Here is a 23,642-nt window from a genome sequence, read left to right on the forward strand (position 1 = left end):
ACAGTCTGTTACTGGCATAAAAAGAGAGATACAGACCAATGGAATGGAATTGAACATCCAGAATAAACTTATATGTTTATGTTTAGTTGATTTTCAACCAAGGATGCCAACAGACCTCAAAAAGGGAAAAATGGTTTTAAAACAAATGGTGCAAGGAAAGCTGGATATCTACATACAAAATAATGAATTTAGACCCCTACTTCACACCATATACAAAAAATAACTCAAAATGGATCAAAGACCTAAAGGTAAGAGCTAAAACTATAAAACTCTTTGAATGAAACATAGGTGAAAATCTGTGTGACCTTGGATTAAGTAGTGGTTTTTTAGATATGGCACCAAAAGCATAAACAATCAAAGAAAAGATCAATTGAACTTCATCAAAATGAAAAACTTATGCAACAAAGGACACTATCAAGAAAGTGAAAAGACAACCCAAGGACTGGTATCTACAATAAAGAATTCTTACAAGTCAACAAAACAAGATAAATGACTCTGAGAAATAAGCAAGATGTGAGTAGACATTTCTCCAAAGAATATATACAAATAGCCAATAAGTCCATGAAAAGATGTTCAGTATCATTAGCCATTAGGGAAATGCAAATCAAAACAACAATGAGATACCACTTCATACCCCCTAGGATGTAAGAAGGAAAAGAAGGAGAAGGAGGGGATGGGGGAAGGGGTGAAAGAGGAAGAAGAAGAGGAAAGAGAAAGAGGAAGAGGAAGAGGAAGAAGGAAAAGAAGTACAACAAGGCAGGAGGAGGAAAAGAAAAATAACAAGTGTTGGAGAAATTGGAACCCTTGTGTATTGCTACTGGGAATATAAAATGGTATGGCCACTGTGAACAATCTCGTAGTTCCTCAAAAAGATAAACATAGAGTTATCATATGACCCAACTCCTAGGTAGGTCCCTGACTGAGAGGATTTAAAACAAATGTTTACCCAAAAACTTGTACATAAATATTCATAGCAGCAATATTCATAACCAAAAAAGGAGAAACAAACAAAAAGTATTAGTAGAAACAATCAAACTGTCCATTAGCTGATAACAAAATTTTTTTAAATGTGGTCTATCCATGCAATAGAATATTTTTCAGCCATAAAAAGAAATGAAGTATGTGCTGTTACATGCTACAACATAAATAAACCATTATGCTAAATAAAGCCAGACATAAAAGGCCACGTATTGTGTGATTCCATGTATATAAAATATTCAGAATATACAAATCCATAGAGAAAAAATAGAGTAGTAAGTCGCCAGAGGAAGAAGGTACAGAGTGCCTAAATGCTAATAGGTATGAGCTTTCTTTTGAGAGTGACAAAATTAATTAGTGGCAATGTTGTATGACATAGGAAAAATATAAAAAACCACTAAAGGGTACATTTTGAAATGATGAATTTAAGTTACATAAAGTATATCTTAATATTTTTAATACTAAGAAAAAAAAACCTCATATGCTTAAAAATGGTTATAATGGTACATTTTGTTTTGCATATTTTACTACAATTAAAAACGAAGCAAAACAAAAAAGACCTGATCATTAGAACTCGTGCTAAATGCACCAATATGGTAGTTGTTTGTGTTCATCTAACTTTCTTTCCCTGTCCTTAGAGTTAAAAGCTCTAGGTTAAACTCCCGAAATTTAATATAATAATGGTTATGTGCAATAAATTACATATATACTGACTCCCTGAATGGAAATGACAGTTGTTTTTTGATTTATGAATAACATCTATTATATACCTCAAAGCACAAAGCCTGTTTGACTTTAAAATTCGTAACAAAACAAGTTTATACTGTAATTTTTATTAAACTTATTTCTCTGAACACTGAGACATACCTTTAAATAAGAGTATTTACTTTTTTGAATTGCTTTGAGTTCCTAGTACAGTGTAAAAAATGAAGAGCTCATCTCTGAGACCTTCAGAAAGTGAAAACATTAGCTCATCAGCTCAATGTCTAGAAATGAATTAATGTTATTGGCAGTGCTTTATTTAATCCTAAACTGACTGTCAGTTAGAAAATGCCTCCTATTGAGAATGAGAAATATACAACAATCCTACATCCTTTCAGAAATAATAAACTGAAAACTAGAGAAGTCAAAGCATTTCCATTCTCCTTTGATCTCTAGAAGTTGTATATGTCATTAAATCAACCACTTGTCAATAATAATCAGCACACTTGGATTAAAGCAGGGTGCAAATTGGAGGCAAAACATCAATCAATTGCATTTTGTTTTTTATTCTGTAGTGGATAGGAACATCCAGAGGCATACTAAATGGGCAGCAGTGGGGGCAGCCTACCCTGGGTACAGTCAACAAGGGTATGCAACATCAGTCAAGAATGTTAAAACAGTAAAAAAAACAACTAAAAGCAGTTTGCTTTTTATTATCTCCATGAATCAGCAATTCTACACAATGTCAGTGATAAGATACTTCTCTCTACCAGGGCAGCCTACTACTCCCACTACCCGCCTTGGGATACAACCGCTCCTATCAAAACAATATAAACTCTGTGTGTGTGTAGTATAATATAAATAAATATGTATACACATAAATAAGTGCTTTCTCAGGAAATATTTATAATATAGTCCTAAACTTAGATAGCTTCCACTTTAGTCAATGCACAGAGAGGAAGTCAATAGTTCTTCAGTAGAACATGACTTTTTCAAATGAATTATCAAAACATTAACCCATCTAGATAATCAAGTTGGCATCTGTTATTTACAAGGTAAAACTAAAATCATGAACATACATCATTTAGCCTTCTGTTATGTCTACAATTATCTAGTTAAGTAGAGTAATTCTTGATGAAAACATGAATTAGTAAAGTATTCATCCAGAAACTTCTGTAGTCAACTCATTTAGAAAATAAAAGATTTCTACAGCATTCTAGATATATAAGATCTTTAACTATAAATGAAAAGCTTAATATACCTGATTTATAATCAGATTCTCTAATTGTTTGACATATATTTAAAATATAAATTTTTCTAGAAGACTGAGATGTGGCATTTGAGTCCTTACTGGAAAGAAAAATTAAGACCGAGGTATAAAAAAAGTACTATAATAAACATTCAACCCAACAATGATGATAACACTTACCTAAACCTTCAGATTCGAAGAGATAAGTCTCATCAACCCCAATGTGCCTACACCAGTGAAGGAAGTTCGCAGTATTGTCTCTCGCAAAGAATGAACCCGAGGCAGCATCTTTCTTACAGGGCACTCTTCTCATTGGAAAATTCTGGAAAAGACAGAAGAATAACTTCAAAACTGCATCAAGGATATTTTCATTAGACACCCATTTGAATGTTCAGTGCATTGAAAGTAAGTAAAAAGAGTATAACATTAGACCGAACAGATACCATCAAAATTATTTTATTTTTAATTATTTTATTTTACTCCCCTTAAAGTATATTTCAGAAACAATCTGGTTAAAATTAGCAGTAAGGTCAAGCATTTCTAACCTTTTCCTTTTTGAAATGACACAAGAATCATTTAAATTTAAAATAAATTAAATTAAAAAATTATAGTCTAATACTTCCAAGGTATATCTCTATGGTATGTCTCTCCATACGTATTTCAATACAAACACAAAATTACTGCCCTGTTAAAGAGTAATAGACATATTTATGTCTGCTTACTTCTATATTTGTATATTCATAAATATGGTACTGAGTTTCCTAAAGAGACTATCAAATTAGGAAGTAGGAGCCCAATCTTAATTCAAATTATTTGAAAACTGATGATATAAGTTTTACAGAACCCTAACTTTTTGATTTTCTGAACCAAAAGTATTTAGATAATACTGCTGAGGTTGGAAGGTTTTTTAAAATTTCTTTTAGTTTTAATTTTTACTTGAATAAGCAATTCATGCATATAAATTTTTTAAATGCAATAGGCATAGTAAATGCAATATGAATCTCTCCTACCTCTACCCCTCAGTTCCTTTCCCTAGAGATAACCACTATTACCAGTTCCTTATATATCCTTCCTGTTGCCATTATTTTCCAGAATTAAAATAGTCTTGTGAGTTTTTCTAATGTATACATTATATGACCATTGACCGCCCCCCCCCAAAAAAATTAAACAATACAGCCAAATACAAAGACAGCTGGTATTAATTGAAATCCTCTCACCATATTTTAGCAAGACACCTCTGGGCACCAATATACACTTGAAAGATACCTGTGTACCTACAGAATGTTAAACAAACACACTAGTCTGCAATCTGATTTATGTGTGTATACGCTTATGCACACTGTTTTTTCCCTTTTTTATTGAATTTATTGTGGTGACACTGGTTAACAAAATTCTACAGGTATCAAGTGCACAATTCTGTAACACATCATCCGTACACCGTATTGTGTGCTCACCACCGCAAGTTGTGTTCATACACACTTAACAGTAGGTTGGAGGCATCTTTCAGGGTAAAAAAAACAGATTAAAAGAGTCATTTCCCATGAATGAATGGATAATATTCCAGTGTGTTTGGGTACCATAATTAATAGTTAACAATTTCTTTCTATTGATGAGCATTTAGGTTGTTTCTAATTTTTTGCAGTTATTTTTATGACTTTGTGATTATTTCCTTAGAACAAATTCCTGAATTACCTATGTATCACAGGTAATTGTGATTTATTTTCTTCTTATTATTTTTCAATGACATGTTACATTCAATATTTTTTTATATTGGTTTCAGGTGTACAGCATCATGTTAGACAATCACATACTTGACAGGGTTCTCCCTCCTATTTCCAACACCAGACTGACACTATCCACAGCTATTACGATCTGATTGACTATATTTCTTATGCTGTACCTTACAGTCCCATGACCTCTTTGTACCTACCAATTTGTACTTCCTAATTCCTTCACCTTTTTTTAGGATGTGCTTTATTTTCAATGTGTTATATGTATCACCCTCTGTCCCCCAGAGAGATGATATCACTTTATGCTTCACCAACACTGTATGAATGTCCACACCCTTTGTAAAAACACCCAAGTTTGATGAAAAGAGAGAAAACCTTATCTACTTCAAATCATAACTTGAGGGTCAACAGAGAAAAGCTGGCTAAAAAAATTATTATTCATTCAACCAATATTTATAGAATTTACTCATCAATATGATATATGAAGAATGAAAAGATTATAATAGCTCCTAAATGTGTAACAGGAACATCACAAGCTCTTTTCTCCTTTAACTATATTGTTCTGAAAAAGAGCTAACTACTGGATATTTACTAGGCACTAGACACTAAACTAAACACAATCTAAAGATGATCTCATTTAATTTTGCTGAATCCCTGCAAATAAATTTTACAAGGTAAATGTTAATTCCTCTGCTTTACATGAACAGTTTTATAGCTTCTCAGAAAGATTAAACAAATTATCCAAGGTCTTATAGATAGTTGGGGTGGAATTTACAATCTTGTAGAGATAATAAGAAATGTACATAAACAAATTAGTATGTACCAAGGTATAAAATCACCACTGTCAGACGTCTACTTACTTCTGGTTCTTCAGAGTTGCATGTTTTCACCATGTTTTGAAGAACATTAATCAGCTGGCATAATAGTACTCCATTATCAAGTTCTTCCAATAATCTTTCTGCCTTAACTTCAATACCTAAAAACATATTTCAAAGTTAATGTTTTTCTAGAAACAGTAAATTCAAACAGCATGGTTAAAATTTAATTAAATGTGATTAGATTAGGGCTGACATACTAGACAAATATTAGATCAGACTACAATAATTCACTCTTAGAAGGTACAGTTAAAACAGTAGAAAATGTCAAATTAAAAAATAACAATGGAAACCAAAATGTCTGTGATGTAGAAGTATAGAAAAAAATAAAGAAAATTGCCATCTCTATTATTTTATTTTAAAAAGACCAAAGTGTTTTATATTTCAATATTCACTATTAAGGTTAAGCTTGGATTCACTGCACATTGATTGCTACTGCTTACACAAGAAAAAGAAAAATTCTCTATAAATAAGATGGACTTTGTTGTAACTTAAAAATTAAAGACAATAACATAATGAACACCCAGGGAATACTAACTTTTCACTTCTAAAATACCTTCTTTAGAAGCTTTATTACTTAATAAACTTTTTTAAAAATTTCTAAGTCAAACAGATACCAGATATCTGAGCTGTTTGCTGTGTTTTTAATTACCATGGGAAGGCCGTAGATGAGCTTTATATATTCCTTTTCATAAAAACCTTGCAATGTTACATGAAATTGTGTATTAAAAGAATTTTTTTCTGCAGAGAAAGTTCAGAGCACATATCCTATTCTTATTTTTTATTTTACTTATTTGTTTTTAGAGAGAGGGGAAGGGAGGGAGAAAGAGAGGGAGAGAAACATTAATCGACTGGCTCTTGTCTATACTCCAACTGGGGACAGAACCTGTAACCCAGTCATGTGCCCTGACGGGGAATCGATTTTGCTTTGTGGGACGATGCCCAGCCAACTGGGCCACACCTCCCAGGGAGCTTATCATATTCTTTAACTGAATAAAGCAATATGATACCAGACATTCTCCAACCTAACATTTTCTCTTAGGTTTCATATGCCTCTACCTCTCAATGCCTGAGAAAGAATAATCATTTTAATTGCAATATGAATTCCACTCAGAATCTCATGTCTAATATAAGATGAAGTGGGAAAAATCAGTAAAATATAGATCCCCAGATTAGACCTCTATACTTAAAAAAAAAAAAAAAAGATTTTAACATTAACAGGGAAAATTTTGATTATTCAAAGCTTACTGACCTCTTCTGTTAAATCTCAAACTTCATTACTATTTAAGCCCTAAGGGTCAGGGTGAAACCAAATATCTCCCCAACTAGGATATTCAAGGACATTGAATACTTCATTCACTGGAGTATCCCCCAGCCTCTAGAACAATCACTCCTTGACAAAGAAGAGATTCTGAATAAATATTTACTGAATAAGAGAATACAATTTTGAGTAAGTATTTCTTCAAGTCTTACCTAATAAACCAGATAACCAGATTGACAGATCTTCTTGCATGGGCAGCAGGGTGGCTTTGTGCCTCACAGCTATCCACTCTTCGTACTGACACACATCAGCCAAACCCGGCCCATGCCTGGGGGTCAGAGGACTCCGTGGACTTAGAGGCAGGTCTTCTCCAAACCATACCTAGAGAAAACACCAACCAAACGAATGGATGCGACCTTATTAAGTCTGCATAATCCACATCTATATTCAAATGATGCATTACAGAACATATACGACGAGTCTAGCACAACATAACACAAAACTGTAGCAGCTCACAGAAAGTATATAATCTAGAAGCAAACTAGTAGTCGAGATACTTGAATCATTTTCAATATTCCATATCTTGGTAAATGTAAGTGAACCCCTAATTAATGAACAGATCGTACTATCAAGCCAAGAGGATAAAAACCAACAAGTTATATTTGATAACTTATTAGATAAGTAAGTTTAACAGGTTACTTAACCAGAGTCTCAGCATCTTGGATGTAAAATGGGTTAATGAATGCTGCCTTACAAGATGAATCTTTGTAGATCCAGCATTAGACTTGGCAATATTTGTTGAATAATAGATAAATGAATGAATGTATAAATGGCATTTTGTAAACTTTAAATCATAATAAGAGTGGTATCTTAGAAAAATTCTAAATAATCTGGTCTGGCATTTAGTTTTGCATGGCCCATAAGCTAAGTATGGTTTTTACATTATAAAATGGCTTGTTATATAAGTACCTACATAATTGCCTTGATTTTGCCCACTGACTTGCAGAGCAAACAATATTTACTACCTGATCAATCCCTGTTTTAGAATAAAAATTGACAGAAGCATACTATTAAACCAACACTCACAAAATTTTGAAATTTTACAAAAGCTTTATTACAAGATCATCTGGAGAAAAGACATCAATTCTCAGTGCAGAAAAGGGTATACAGCCCAAGTGAAGTGAGAGGGGGGTTCTTGCAGGAGGGTAGCTTGAAATGAGGAACCAGAGCTTGAATGAAGTGAGATGGTGTCCATCCACGGGGACAGTCCTGTGCACAGTGTCAGACCCCGAGAACGCTATAAGGAGGTTGTCCATTGGGGACAAATGGGGAAGGTCCCAGTGGAGGGTGTCAAAGTTCAGGTGAGCTGAGAAGGACATCATACATGATTACATACACAGAGATTTATCAAAGGGCGCCAGTTTTCTCACTGCCAAAGAAGAAAGATATGAAAACGGAATGAGAGAAAGCTAGAATGAATCCTACGTTGTTTAGATGGAATTTCTTTTACCAGAAAGCAAAGAAGTGCTCAAAGAATGATGAGGACATGCCAAAAGGACATAGAAGCAAGCCTGAAGAGGCTTCTATTGCCTAAATCAAGAGCAATTTAAACATCAAAATAATGATATAAAAGGATAACATACTGAATAAAATAGATGACTGTAAGTCTATAGATATGAATAAATGAATAAACTAGAATTTTGATGAGGAATGAGACTTTTATAGAGTTTCAGAGTACTTGCCCCTAAGATATTTACAACAAAAGAAAAAAAGGAGTAATTTTATAGTAGAGAAACCTGACAGACAGCATCTTAACCAAGTGACAAAACTGAACACCATCAATAATGGGACAAATCAAATCATATGCTACCTGATAGGATGCAGTGAGAGAACAGCATCCCTCTGTGATATTCCTGCCAAAGATACATAACCTAAATTTAATCATGAGAAAACATTGGGAAAATCCAAACTGAGGGACATTCTGCAAAATAACTGATGGGTAATATTCAAAAAGGGTCAAGGTCATTACAGGCAAGCAAAGGCTGCAATGCTGTTTCAGAGTGAAAAAGACTAAAGGGACATGACAACTAAATGAAACCCATGATTCTGAACTGAACATTACTGGCATTATCTGAATGTGGTCTGAGTATTAGATGGTAGTAACTGTACCAACGTTAATATCCTGATTCTCATTATTGCGTTGTGGTTGTATAGTCAGATGTCCTTGTTTGTGAGGACTACACACTAAGGTAGTCAGAGGTGATGGGGCATTACATTGGCAACTTATCACGTAATGGTTCAGACAAATAAATATCTCTACACTACACTTGACAATTACTTTGTAGGCTTGTGACTGCTTCAACATAAAATTTTTTTTAAGTATAAGTAAAGCAATATCAATATACTTTCTTGATTTTTAAACATAGTTTATTTTCCTCTGAAATATATTAAATTTACTAAGGTTTATGTGAGGCAAGTCTTACTACACCAAATCAAAGGCCATAATAGCATAGTTAATCCAGACTAATCGTGGAGAAAACAACAGCAGCTGTTTCTAACCTCCCATGAGGAGAAACAAACAGGCTTCAGAAAAAAAGAATCCCAAGGGCAAAGAAAGAACATGAATATATATCATATGAGGCAAGCAGGAATAGTAAAACTCAATAAAACTACCCAAAGAATAAGGGAAATAGTTGAGGAACATTATTTCAGGAATTGAGGGTAGGGTTTGGGGAACGATCTCCTAAATATTTAAGGATCCTATAAAGTTTTAGGAAAAAGACAAGATGTTATTTACCTGAATTCTTTTAAAATTATTTCAAAGACAGTACAGCAAAGATTTACTATCTAAATCTGCCCTTCATGAGCATGTCTTAATTCTGTTTTTAATACCAGAACTCAGTATAATACCTGGCACATGGTACTCAGCCAAACAGTTGTCAGTATAATTAAGGAATAGATATCAGAAAATCGATATCAAAATCAAGATGCATCTTATAATCAATAGTATCTTATAGTCAATGGAATATGTTATTTGTCCTTAAACTACTTGGTTGAGCTGAAAATAGGCAGAACAGATACAAATACTGGTCAAGGCTAGATGTGCATTAGTTAGAAGGGTGCTTTTGAACAATTATGTGTGAAAATAAAGAAGCTAACATTAACAAAGCTCATTCTAATTTCTCCCCACATTAGGAAGAAGAGTATTTCCATTTTCCTATTATTGCAAGCAGAATCTTCTATAATAACCTGGGCTAGTCAGTAGCATATTAATGTTGTTAAAAGTAAGGTGTTAATAACAAAAACTTCATTTACAAAGGTTGTGCTCAAACATTCAGAAAGCTGTCATATTGCAGAAATTTCATAGGCGGTCTATAGATGAACCTGAGTAGGGACATAAATTTTCTTACAATTAGACAAAATTTTCTATGTATGTACAAATAGCCCTTTTTCTTAGAAAGAGAGTTCATTGCAATTCTCAAAAGAGAACTATGACCCAAAAGAGTTCAGGGACTATTGTGCATTGTTTTTTGATTGCATGATTATATACTCATCAGAATGAAAGACCAAAAAAAATAAATAAATACATAAGCGCAAGTAAGACCTCAATGCATTAAATTAATCAGAAACCAGCTGATAATAGCTATTTACTGGATTAGTGGGTATCTCCTCTCTGTAAGGCATTTATGAATAACATTTATGAATAACTAGATGACTATCTAATACAGTTAGTAAAGAAAGAGGGAAAAATCCTGGGAAGTTCACACATTCATCAGGGAGAGAAGCAGAAATTTCCATGAGAGCTGTCAAGGATGTTATTAGAGAAGAATCAATAAAGATGGATTTGCCGAATCCAGATTAGAGGTTTCATAGAATTATAAGACAAAACTACAAAAATATTCACCAAGTTAAGAAAATATTAGTGGCCATTAGTGTAGAAATGAGAAAAAAACATGGTTAATGTGGCAATGATAAAAAGCACACTGTAAGGAACCAAAAAATATACAATCAACATGAACCTGATGACATTTATGAGAGTTGGATAAAAATAGAACACAAGAATAATAAGATAATAATGATTTTAAGTAATAAAGAAGTTCTGATCATAGTCATTACGGATTTGAGAAGACCCAAAGGGGAAGAACAAGACCTTTTGGGAGACTGCCAGGGACTCCGGAATACCAGAAGAGAAACAGAGTGATAGAACGCTTTATTAGCAGAGAAGAAGGATACAGCTGCATAGCCTAGGAAAGAGTAGGAGCAGGATCACATTCAGAGTTGTTCTTAACGATTTGATAAATTCTCTTCTCTGGGCTATCACCCAGTGGTAGCTTGATAAGCCTCCTTTCCCGATGAGAAAGAGAGAGAGAGAAAGAGAGAAAAGAAGGAGGGGAAGGAGGGAAGATGGAAGGAAGGAGAAAGATACCTGCATGACACAGGTATAAAACTCCAGTTATACATCTTGATAATTTTGTTGTACAAATGCTACAACCAAACTTCTGAAGTGCCTATTATGCAATATACATTTTAGTCGGCACTTTGTCTTAGTTATCTCATCAATTCCTCACAACTAGCCTACAAAATAAGTGTTACTACCCTCACTTTAGAGATATAGAGGCAGGCATTCAAAGTAAAATAACTTGCCAGAATCTCACAATCAGAGTTGCAGAACTAGGATCAGAAATGAAATCTGATGGACTCTAAAGTTCTCACTTTTCAAGCATATTTTATTAGTTACTTGCATCTTTCTAGGTAGACCTTAAATGAGATTTGGTCTTTAAGTGAATAGTCAATCACATTCTATTTATAGCAAAGGACACCAGAATAATATAGCAAATACTCTACCAACTCTGGAAATTATTCAAATGTAAAGTTTGTCTCCTTATCTTCATCCTCCCTCCCCCCAACAAAAACAAACAAACAAACAAAAAACACACCCTTCAAATTTTAATAAATGGTTATTTACAGGCATTATAAGGCACAGGTACAATTACCTAAAATAAAAAGTTTATATTTTTTTCGCTGAAAACTTTTAAACTACAAATATATAAAAAATTGTAATGAGAGGAAAACTACAAAATATTCAATTCTTTTCCCAGAGAAGTATAAATAAAATGGACCCACCAATCCTGAGGTGTTTTTCATTCTTATAAATATTCAATATAAGCCTAGAACTAAAATCCTTTCAGAAATAAAAAGCCCAAATATAGTACTGCTATAATCAAAATTTGATGCTTAAAAAACTAGTAAGATAAAACTTTTTGATAATTTTAGTATTTTACTAATTATTATAATTTTATTATACTAATCTCATAAAAATATTTTTCCAAGAAAACACTTACTTGAATTGCAGGCTGCATGGTCATCAATATTGAAATGAAACTGCTTTTCTGAAAATAGAACAAAACATTAATATGTGGACAATGGCAGCTTTCTTACTCCCCCAAACCCTCAAATTACAAGGAAACTGTTTTACTCTATGTGACTGAAAACCTAAAACTTTTTCTTCTAACTGGAATCATTTGACTATATGAAAATTCAATAATCGCTCCTAGCTTCTTCATAAAAGTACTCTTCCTTTGAAACAGGAAAACCTGAAATTCATTTTACTATCTAGTTTCTGGCACTAGTATCAAAGTGATTTTTTCCCCTGGGATATATGATCCAATGGAGAAAATGGGGTGCCGTGGCTCAAAAGTCCTAGTGTGCGCTCTCTCTTTCTCTCTTTCTCTGTTTTTGAATTTTGTAATCTACCAAACAAGAAAACGCTGTGTGGTGGGAGCTCTCGCTGACTATATGATTGCAAGCCAGCCAATTCTTGAAACATCTGGCTTCAAAGTAATTCTTGAAGCTCCTGGGTAATAAAATAAAATTAACAATAAAACTTAGCCAAGTAAAAGTCTCCCAGAATTTCCCTCTGTAAAAATAATGTAAATACATATGTCACAACAACTGATACTAAAAGTCAAGTATCTCTCATCTGATCTTTACATGGAGATCATAAAAGTTCACCTGGACTTTGTATAAATTCACAAGCTTAACCATGAGCTTCTTTTGCCAGATAACAAAGTAATAGACATAACATCAATTTTAACTATGAAACAACACTCAGTGCCCTTCTATAATAATTTTTCTTGTTATTTTCTCCACGAGGTGCTAAATACAAAATGAGAAGCAGCATAATTTAGCTCCAAAGTACTCTTCTAGAAAGCTACAAGAAAGACAACCACAACTTTAATTAAGTTAGGTTAATATAATTCTCTAGTGTATTTTCAGAAGGAAAAAGAGTAAAGTTTAAAAACACTCAGAATAATTAAACTATATAAAACCTAGGATTTTAAATTGTTTACAGCAGCATAATACATTAGTTATTTATTTATTTATTTTGTAAACCACCCTTTAAAAATTCTAAGAAAAAAATCTACACCAGTTTATAAGGCTACAATGCTATCAACTACCAAGGAAAAGTTATTTTCTCCTCTGAGTTACACCAGACATACCTCGTGCACAGTGGCCAACTACACATACCTCCTTCCTTCAAGGAACATTTCTTCTGGTACTAAAACTGAACTTAAGCTAAACCTAACTGAAAAGTCTAATATTACATCAGGTTTTCTTTGCGGGAAGGCAAAGGATAGCAGAATGTCCTTTTTGATGTCATTTTTCCTCTCTCTACCGTAGCAAAAGGGCAAAGTAAAACTGAGCATTACTAATGAGCTTGTTATGCTTCCCACGAGCTAAGTCAGTGGGGAATACATTTTCCTTTAGCATAAATAATCCTTTGTCCCCAACAAAGATCCACAGTAAGAAGCTTCCAAGTTCATTTTTTAAAAAATGCAGCAAAGAAATTGCTCCCATTGACATAAGGAGTTCCACATAATCAGACAAGAGCTTGAACAGTTGAAACTTCCAACCCAGAACAAAAGAAGGCCTAAATTACACGCCATGTGCAAATCAAGAACAGTGACACTTTCACAAAGAAACTATCACAGGAATGTTTAGTAGTAGCATTTTTAATGGAAAATTCAACAATATAGGTTTTATGAAAGAAACAAAGAATTTGTGCACAACCTTCAGTCACTTGAACTTTAGCAGAAAGTTTTTGAATCACACTTTTTGTATAATGGAAAAACTACTTTTGTGACGACAAAGAGAAAACCATCTGGGCTACCTTTAAAAAGAAAATTTTTTAAAAATTATTATTTATTTGTTTATTTATTTATTTTTAGAGAGAGGGAAAAAAAGAGGAAGAGAGGGAGAGAAACATCACTGTGTGGTTGCCTCTCACTCGTGCCCCCAACTGGGGACCTGACGTGCAACCTTGTCATGTGCCCTGACTGGGAATCGAACCAGCGACACTTGGTTCGCAGGCCGACACTCAATCCACTGAGCCACAGCAGCCAGGGCTAAAAAGAAATTCTTTAATAAAATACTTAGACAAGTACTCAGTAAGTTATAATGTACCCTCATATATTAAAAAAAAAAAAAAAAACTATCACATACACAAATATATGCTTAAAAAAAACTTTTACAAACTGATGAGATTTAATCAGTGAATCATTAATTAATTTATGAGTACTCATTTTGTCCCCAGTACTAAGAGCCAGTTATTGATATTTTCTAGTCATGCACTATTCTCTTTATAAACACTTTTTGTGTCTCAGGCATTTAATCCCAAGAGTAGCATCTTTTCCATAGTTAGCCACCCCATCCCCCCACCCTCCACCCCCCCACCCGTCCTTAATCTGCATCACAATCCCAATTCTTGATTGCTTCTCACTCATTTTATTACCTGTTTTCCTCTTTCCTATCTTCCTTGAAAGTCTTGATCTCTACTTCCTCCCATAAACCAATCACAAAACTTCATTTCTGAAGCTACATCATAATTAGCAATTTACTGGTTTTATTTTGTTTCTGTTTTTGTCTCTGTCTTTTTGGAGAAGCTGCCTTCAAGTCTTTGCCAATTTGAGGAAGTCTTTTCCCTTAGATTTGGGTGGGGAAAAAAAAAGCCCTCTCACGTGACCAAGTCCAAACTATGAATATATTCTGACCCAGCTGGGACTCTTTCACAAGACAAGGAGCGTCCACAGACCACATAAATGAAGACTACTACACTTAATTTTTAAACGTGGGGAAAATTAGAAACACAGAATGTGCTCATCCACCTGAAACGTAGACTGGCTTTGGACCTAACCTACTCATCTCATGAAGTTTCAGTCATGAGATCCTCAAGATTATTTATAGTAGGTTCTTTATACCAATTTGACTTCAGATGATGATGGAAGAAAATGCCAACTGATCCTTTGTCTCATAGCTGTAGGCTCTGAAACTGAGTACATTTTTATTCCTCACCCACATATAAGTATGGTAGGGAGAGCACGAGGTGCCATGACTTGATCCTGGTACAAATAGGGGGTGAATTTTTTTTTTTAATTGGGAAAAAAAAAAAACAAAAAACAAAGAACAGCAGACATAAGCTAAGTTACTTCAAAAAATTATAACATAAACACCACTGCAATGCATACATTCAGAACTTAGCGGGCAGACTATTGCCAAGACACGTAAGCTGCAAGGATATGGTAATGCCAATGCTGGGAGAGCAGTTACTACTGAGGAGGAGGAGGAAGATGAGATCAGGGGGGAGTGCCCAGAGGCCCTTCATCAGTGCTGGTAAGATTTTACTTCAAGATAAGTGGTAAGAACACAGATGTCATTATGTGCCTTTCTGAATGTCAAAAAATATTTTATCATTTTTTAAATGCTTTATTTAGAAAAATAATTGAAGAAGATAGCCTCCCTGATTTGTTCAGGGGGAAAAAAAAACCAACAACGTCAACATTAAACAGTTAAATATTTCCTAATTGCTTAATAGAGAAAATAGAAATGCTATATTCATACCGAACATATTTCATGTATTTTATGTATACTAAAATAACTCACAATAAAGACGCTACTGCAGTAGTAGAAAACAGCAGAAACATCTGGTATGAATTCCACTCTGGGAAATATTAGCTCTATGACCTTGGGATAGTAACTTCTCTGAGCCTCAGTGCGCTCTTCTGTAAAATGGGATACCACCTTCTCCTTCATATGGCTGTTGTAATGATTAAATGAAATGATACAAATAAAGTACATGACACATAGCTAGCACTTTACAAGTGAGTTGTAGTGATTAATACTATGATGAGACATAATTAGAGTATACTTATTATAATTTATCAAATTAAAGAGATAAGAAAACAAGGCAAATAATGCTCAGAAATCATTAAATGGAATTTGGAAATCTTCTTTTACTAACATAAAAAATTAATATGGTTACGAATCAAAGTAAAAGCTTCAAAATATCCACATCATAATTGGGAGTACACTGAGATATGGATTTGTGACTTATAATTCTCTTGCTAGAATAAAAGTCTTCAGTAGTTCATCTAACATAGGTGCTTTGCTCCGTTCAGCCTGTCTCCTTCCTGTCCTCCATCCCTGTCAGTTTTGCTCATTCTTGTGGCTCTACCACTGTTCAGAATGTATGCTTTTTCACATGGGGTACACTCATTCATTTATTCAACAAGTATTTACTCACACCTTTTATATAAAACAGGAAAGAGACACAGTGATGTACAAACCAGACAGGAGACGGCCCTTTCAGAGCTAATAATTCATTTGTGTGCGTCGTGAATACACAAATGAAGAAGCAATGTTAAACCATGATCATTTTTTTGAAGGGAAGAGCTAAGAGAGAAACATCAGGGGCCTGCGTTAGACTTAGATTGAGTGGTAAAAAATGGTTTTGCTGGAGGAAAAACATGAATTTGAAGAATGGTAGGAATTAGCCAGAGAGGGAAGAAGGAAGAGTTTTATGCATAGAGCATCATTTTTGCAAAGACTCTCAACAAAGAAAGAGTTTGGTGTATGCCAAGAACTAAAAGAGGCCAGTATGGCTAAAGCATAGAGAATGTGTGGCTTGGGACAGGGTTGGAAGTTAGGCAGTATCCCCATCACACAAGGCCATGTTGAAGAAAGTAGATTTTATTCTAAGTGCCATGGGAAGCCATGGGGGGGGTGGGGGTGGGGGACACGGGAGGGAAAGTGATAGGTTTAACAGTTAAAGTGGGGAGGAAACTGGAGAAGGGGTGAATGGAGATGGGGGAAAAGAACTAGGGGAAACAATGAGAGGAGAAAGAGAGGGGTACAAACAGAGAGCGCCAGGGAAACGGAGCATACAAGAAATGAGATGGGCAGAAGCCTCGAAGGGGAAGAGTTGGGAATTCACTGCAGTAGTTCAGTGACAGATGATGGAGCCTGAGCTAGAATGCTGACAGTGTCTTCATTGGAGAGGAGGGAGTGGAGTTGATATCTATTTTGGAGTTAGAAGCAAGACTTGATCATGGTTAGAGATGGAGGGGTGAAGAAGACAGACATATGGGCATAGTGAAGTGCCAGGAATGACTCCCAGGGTTTTGGCTTAAGCAACGGAGCAAATAGATAGTGGTAGCATTTATTGAGATGAGGGAGGTGGAGACTGAACAGACTGGAGCAGGGAACGCAGCACAGAGAGGTCAAAAGTACTGATTTGGTCATGTTTAATGTAAGAAGCCTTTAAATACAACAAGCTAAAGTCCAGGAGACAGAAATTGTCAGCAAATACTTGGGAGGTAAACCCACTGGAAAGAATGAGATAATTGAGAGAGAAACAGAGGAAGCAATGAGTGATAAGGGTCTAAGAACAAGTCCTGTGAAAATCCAAAATTTAGACATGGCAGAAAGAATCAGCAAAGGGAATAGAGAAGGAGCAGCTGAAGAGCTTTCTCATCTTCTTGACTAATTCAGGATTACAACTGTTTTGATTTACCCCTTCCCAGTAGCCCTTTCTGATCAGCCTGAATTAATTAGATCTTTAGCTTTTGAAGTCACACAGCACTCCTCCCAATCACTTGCCTTTACTGTGTTTTATACTACATGTTTTGAGTTAGTCCTATACATTGCTTGTCCAAGTATATTCTAAGGTTCTGGACTGCTCTTAGCAAGTGTTGATAGAACTATTCAAGCCTAAAGTTTAGGAAACACTGTTGTTAGGGGAAATGTGAAAATCTCTAGGAAAAACGGGATTGCTCCCTTCTCCACGATGTTTTTGCTGTAGAAGAAAGGTGACAGCAATGCTTCAGAGCAGCCACAGAGTGGACAAGGGTCTGAAGGGAGACCTTTCTTTGTATTATTATTTTTAATTTTTATTTATTATGTTACCTGAATTGATATTTTGTTTTGCCTCTCGCCCATGATGTCCAAGGGGAAATATGTAGAGTGGTTACTAGTCAAGGTACCAGCAATTCAAGTGAGTTGCCTGATATAACAGAGGAATCACTAAGAAAAATATTACTAAGACTGGTGTATAAGCAGAGGGTCCATGTGAACAGGATGGAATAGCTGTGCCAAGGGGCAGGGATTCTGGGGCAATGTGCTACTCAGGAACTCATGGCTGCTCCACTGAGCAGTACATTTTTATTACACTGAAACACCATTTATGGTAGACAGAATAATGGTCTCCAAAGATGCCTTGGCCCTATTCCCCACAACCTGTGAATATACCATCTTCCTAGGCAAAATGGATTTTGCAGATTGAGTAAATTCAGGACCCTAAAATGGGAGATTATCCTGGTGGCCCAATGTAACCAAATGAGTATAACAGGGATGCAGGAAGGTCAGAGGCACAGAAGGCAATGGGCGACCAAAAGCAGAGAGAAGGTGATACCATGATGAAAGAGAGGCAAAGAAACATAGCTGAGTGGTTACACTGCTGGCTTGGGAGCTGCAGGAAGAGCCAAGGAACGCAGGTGCCCTCTAGAAGGTGGGCAAAGAAATGGACTTCCCACTCCTGAGCCTCCAGAAGCGACACAGCCTGACCGACATCTCTTTTTTAGCTCATTCCAGGCTTTTGTTTTCACAAACTGTAAAATAATAAATTTGTGTTGTTTCAGACCACTAAGTTTGTGCTTATCTGTTTTAGCGGTAAAAGGAAACTAATATGCCTAAGTGAAGAAAGGGAGATTTACCCAGAGGGTCAGGATATTAGACCCAACCTAGAGAAAGCAATATGTATAAGTGAGCCCAGCATATTGAAATGATAGGAAAAGAGCACCACTTTTATACGGCATGCTTTTTTAAAAAAAGGTGTAAAATTTATAGTGCTATCTATGTGTTTGCTTTTGTCACCACCAACATCACCATCAAATGCTCCTGCCTTTGTATGTTTAAAATCATTTACATATTCATTCACTCATTTAAGTATTTACAAAGGTTTCCTGTGTTTAGTATCTCAGGAAATGACACCAAGATTCACGAAGGTGTCATCCTCGATTCCTTCCTCGCTCACACTTCTACCTCCTCATTCCTGGGTCCCTACTTTTCCTCAGCCAAAACAATCAATGACCATGTCTTGTTGCTTCTGCACCTAAACTTGCTCTTCAATACCTATAGCCACTCCTCTAGTTCAAGCCACCAACTAGTCACCCCTTCTTCAGCCCTGTAGGCCTCCAACCTTTCTTCGTGTACTGGAGCCAGGGAGATCTTTACAAAGTCCCATCTGAGGACAGGCTTAAAATCCCTAATGGCTCTTAACCATCTTTAGGGTAAAGCCCAAACTTCTTAACCAAGCGAAATAACGCTTTACAGGAATCCCTTCCAGCTTCACCTCTTGAACCTACCACTTCAGCCATATTGAACATTTTTTAGACCCTGTATGTGTGTAAAAAAAACAACTTTATTTTGGGAATCAAAAATATTAACAAGTCATCCATCCATCAAGGGAAAACTAAAGTCATTATGTTTAAAACTATAAAAAGTAAGCCCTTCACCATAGCTAGTACTATACTTTCTTACAGAAAGTTTATGTTGTGTGACAGTAGGCAGAAGTCTCTATCAGTCAGCACTTCAGCAGTATCCAGCATGTAATGGTCATATTACTGTAAATTCCTAAGATACTTACAGCATTAAAGATGAAGTTACATTCAGCATATCTGCTATGTTTTATTACATTCTAATTCTTTTAGAAATCAGTAATTCATTTAAAAAATACACGGTAACTTTCTGTTAAAACAACCTGCTCTGTAATAATGTAATAATATAAAAAAACGTTTTGACTTTTTAGAAGGAGAAACACTAAATAAATACAATTATAACCATAGCCTGTATCTTATAAATTACTTCTGAGGCATTAATCTATGGCAGTTAAATTTCAGTTAAAAATAGGGAAACTCGAAGTGAGACAACACAGACTCATTTCCTATTTTCTCAAATCCTACATACATCACGTGGTTCATTAGGTATGTAAAGGTATATCTGATATCGAAGCGTAGATAGCAACAATAAGAAGTAGAACACACAGAGAGACAGACATACATACAGACATATTACTTTAACAAAGTAAAATATCATGATACATAATAACCTTAATCCTCTACTTTCCTCATCAACAGTTGGCTAGAAGAAAAATCATTGAATCACTGAACTTCCTTCTCATATCTTCAAACTTAAATTAAGATTTACAGGAAAAAGTGACAGTATGGATGAAACTGGAGACTATCATGCTAAGAGAAATGAGCCAGTTAGTTAAAGACAAATGCCATATGATCTCACTTTATAAGAGGAATTTAATGAAAAAAATAAACTAATGAGCAAAACAGAACCAGAGACATGGAAACAGGGAACAGACTGACAGCAGTAAGAGAGGAAGAGGAAGAGGGGAAACGGTGGAAGGAAGGGGAAGGGAGTAGTTAAAGAACATGTATGAATGACCCATGGACATGGACAAGGTGTGGGGATGATGGATGGTGGGAGTGGGGGTGGGGCAGGATGGAGGAGGGCAAAGGGGAAAAAATTGGGACAACTGTAATAGAATAATGAAGAATAAAAAGGACTTATAGGAAAAAAAGATACTAGAAGAGTGCTGTTTAGTAAAAACACAGGGAATAAGCAAAAACTAAATGTTTTTGCAAAAATATAAATTAGGAAACATTTCTGAACTGACCAATTCTCCAAACATCATTGGACTCCGTTTTTTAGTAATAGCACATATATTGTTGACATTACTCTTTTATCACACACGTTGCTTCACCATCACAAGTTATTTCTTATTATTTTTTTAATTAATGAAGTATCAAAACAAACCCATACCCACATCAGAAATGAACCTGGGCCGGACAAACAACTCTGTGCAGAGAAGTTGCTTAATCCTGGGGAACTAAATGCAAGGGCAGTGTGTGATACAAAAAGAAGCTGGGTGTTGGAGTGAGTCAGTCTGGGCTGAATTCTGATGGACCTTAGTAGGTTATGTCCTTTCTCTGAGCTTCAGTTTCCTCATCTATAACATGGGAGATAACACCAGCTATGGCGCAGGATTACTAAGAGGTTTAACAATAGTAGAGCATAGAGAATACAGTACCTGGCACATTCTAGGTAATAAAGTATTTGATAAATGAGTGTTTAGTAAGAGCCAGATACTATCGTAAGTACCTTGCATGTGTTAATCCAGTGAATGATAAATATCACTTCTCTGGCACTGCTTTCATCTCTGCCCCTCTCAGCCAAATTAGAAAGCACAGAAATAATAGCTATGTGCCAGGCATCGTACTAAACTAGTTACACGGACTATTTCATTTATCCTCACAACAACCCTTGCATCAGTAAGGTAGGAACTATTATTAACCTACTTTTACAGAGTAGGGAATTCAGGCGTAGAACGATTAAATAACTTGCCTAAATTCCCACACATAGTAGTCTGATTTCAGAGCCTGCACGCAACTCTGCTACTTCAAAAAAGATACATTACTTTTATTTAATAATCTCAAAATAGCAGACACCTACTATTCATTGCACGTTGGCTTTTAATAAGTTTTTGAAACAAATCACAGACAACATGAATCAATTTCTACACCAGATTTCCCTTCATTCAAATCCATTCCAATCTCCTCCCAGAGGAAATCCGAGCTGGCGAGAATTCCAATTCCTAATCATGTAAATGTCAAGAGACATGATCAGAGAGCAGTTCAACAAGCCACTTGTCTCGAGACAGTAAATTGTTAGCACTCTCCCCATAAACGAAGCAAAACCCAAACTCTGACCTAGACTGGGCCTGCAAAAGCCATCTCTTCATTTAGTAACGAGCTTCTCCACGATACATATACCATGAGCACTCTAAATCCATGACTCAATCCCTTGGTTTGAAAAGATGAGTGAGGAACCCGGGGTGACTGCATGGGCAAGTATGCCCTCCACCACTTCCCTCGCGTTCACAAGGCAATCTGTAAGCGCACCCCACCCACGCGGCCCTGCAACCCGAGGGGTGTGCGTAGGAAAAGCATCGCGCGGATCTCCTCGTTCCGCCCATCTGAGCGATCTCGGCTTTGCCTGGCCTGAAGAGGACAAATAGGGAAGAGAGTGTAGGGGAAATGACTGTGTCGCGCTCTTTCCAAGGTCTGTGATTTCATCAGTTCTTCCCGAGGGTGCTGTGGAGGAATCAAGCGGCCCTAAATATACTAAGCGCTTGGGAAAGTGTGCCCCGGGAGGCCCCACACTAGCTTCAGGCTCTGATCCCCGTTTGGATTCTAAGAGTGGGAGCGGCTAGATACCTCTTCCCCAGACTAGCACGCCCGCACCTGGCGTACGCCGCCCCAGCACACCTGTTGCCCCTTGCACCGCACCAGGGTGGGCAGCTGAAGGCAGGCCTAACTTCTCCTTGACATCGCCAGGAACCAATCAGAGCACGCGACTCCCGCAGCGGGCCAATCGCAGAACGTCTTGGATCCGAGCTTAGGGTCCCAACCTCCCGCCTCTTCGACTCCTCCGAGCGCCGGGAATTCCTCGAGCCAGTAGGCTGAGGCGCGGCAGCCCCAAGAAGGCGAGTAGAAGTTCGCAAGAAAAAGAGAAAGCAAGCATACAGGGGAATACTCACCAGCGCTGCCGCAGAAGGGTCACTTCACCCTGTGGGGCGACATCTCGGCTCAATCTGTGAGATGCCTCCACGTCCCTGACCAACCGCCGCTGCCTCAGCCTTAGGGCTTGGCAATTTGTTTGCCGCGAATTGCCACCGCCTGTTTCGAAGGGACCAATCAGAGGGCGGAGGGGGGGCGTGGCTGGAGGCCCCGCCCCTGGGCCGCTGGGGAGCACGAGACCGGCGCGCGCGCCTTAGTCAGCCTCCAGCGCCCGGCCTAGGTCCACGCCTCTCTCGGTTAGTGATCAAGCCCTGCTGTCTGGCCCCGCAGCGACAGCAGTATCTCCTACTAGTCCCGATAGGCAAAAGACTTGAATCGGCCTTTCATCCTGGAATGTCGCCTGGTGGAGTGTAAGGGCGTTGTCGTGAGTTTCATCCGGATCAGTTAAGAGCCCCTCCCAACCTTAAATCCACTCGCGAACTGGCTGTGCTGAAGGCGCCTTCGTTTCCGGAGGCAAACTGTCACCAAGCAGGAATGGGAGTCATAGGTAGAAACCTTTCAGCAAGAGGCCCCTCTTCTCAGAAGGAGGTCAGGGCGACAGAGGAAGGAAGGAATCCTGTAACTGTGGGCCAGAACCGAAATCAAAAAGTGGGTGTTGCCACTTCCTTCAGAAAACACAAGAGCCAGGAAGAAAAATTAACCTCAGGGCAATGAGCTATGCTTACTATCTCTGAGGGTTGACATAAAACAGAGACTGGACTTAAGTCGAACAACAGATGGGTCTGTAATAGCTGTAAATGTGGTACATTGGGGAAAAAGAAAATCAATAGCCAAAAACTTGGAGTTCCAGGTCCTTCTCCTCTTGTTAGTTTATTTCTGTCAAATCAAGTCACCTCTGTGGGACTCCGTTTCCCTGTCTGCGAA

General features: G+C 36.8%; 1 protein-coding gene across 1 annotated transcript in view; it reads right to left on the reverse strand.

Moving 5' to 3' along the window:
- The window catches only part of GAS2L3 (growth arrest specific 2 like 3), a 33,829-nt gene extending 10,919 nt beyond the window's left edge, over nt 1–22,910 (reverse strand). Inside the window, exons 1-5 of the mRNA XM_090272637.1 lie at nt 22,739–22,910; nt 12,138–12,185; nt 7,008–7,176; nt 5,520–5,635; nt 3,110–3,251 (exon numbers count right to left, since the gene is read on the reverse strand). Coding sequence (XP_090128763.1) covers nt 3,110–3,251; nt 5,520–5,635; nt 7,008–7,176; nt 12,138–12,161 — 451 coding nt within the window. The 5' untranslated portion in view covers nt 12,162–12,185; nt 22,739–22,910. The remainder of the gene's footprint in view (nt 1–3,109; nt 3,252–5,519; nt 5,636–7,007; nt 7,177–12,137; nt 12,186–22,738) is intronic.
- Between the last annotated feature and the right edge of the window lie 732 nt (nt 22,911–23,642).

The sequence above is a fragment of the Furipterus horrens genome, unplaced genomic scaffold (assembly GCF_987537825.1).
Source record: "Furipterus horrens unplaced genomic scaffold, mFurHor1.1.pri manual_scaffold_4, whole genome shotgun sequence".
In the NCBI taxonomy this organism is placed as follows: domain Eukaryota; kingdom Metazoa; phylum Chordata; class Mammalia; order Chiroptera; family Furipteridae; genus Furipterus; species Furipterus horrens.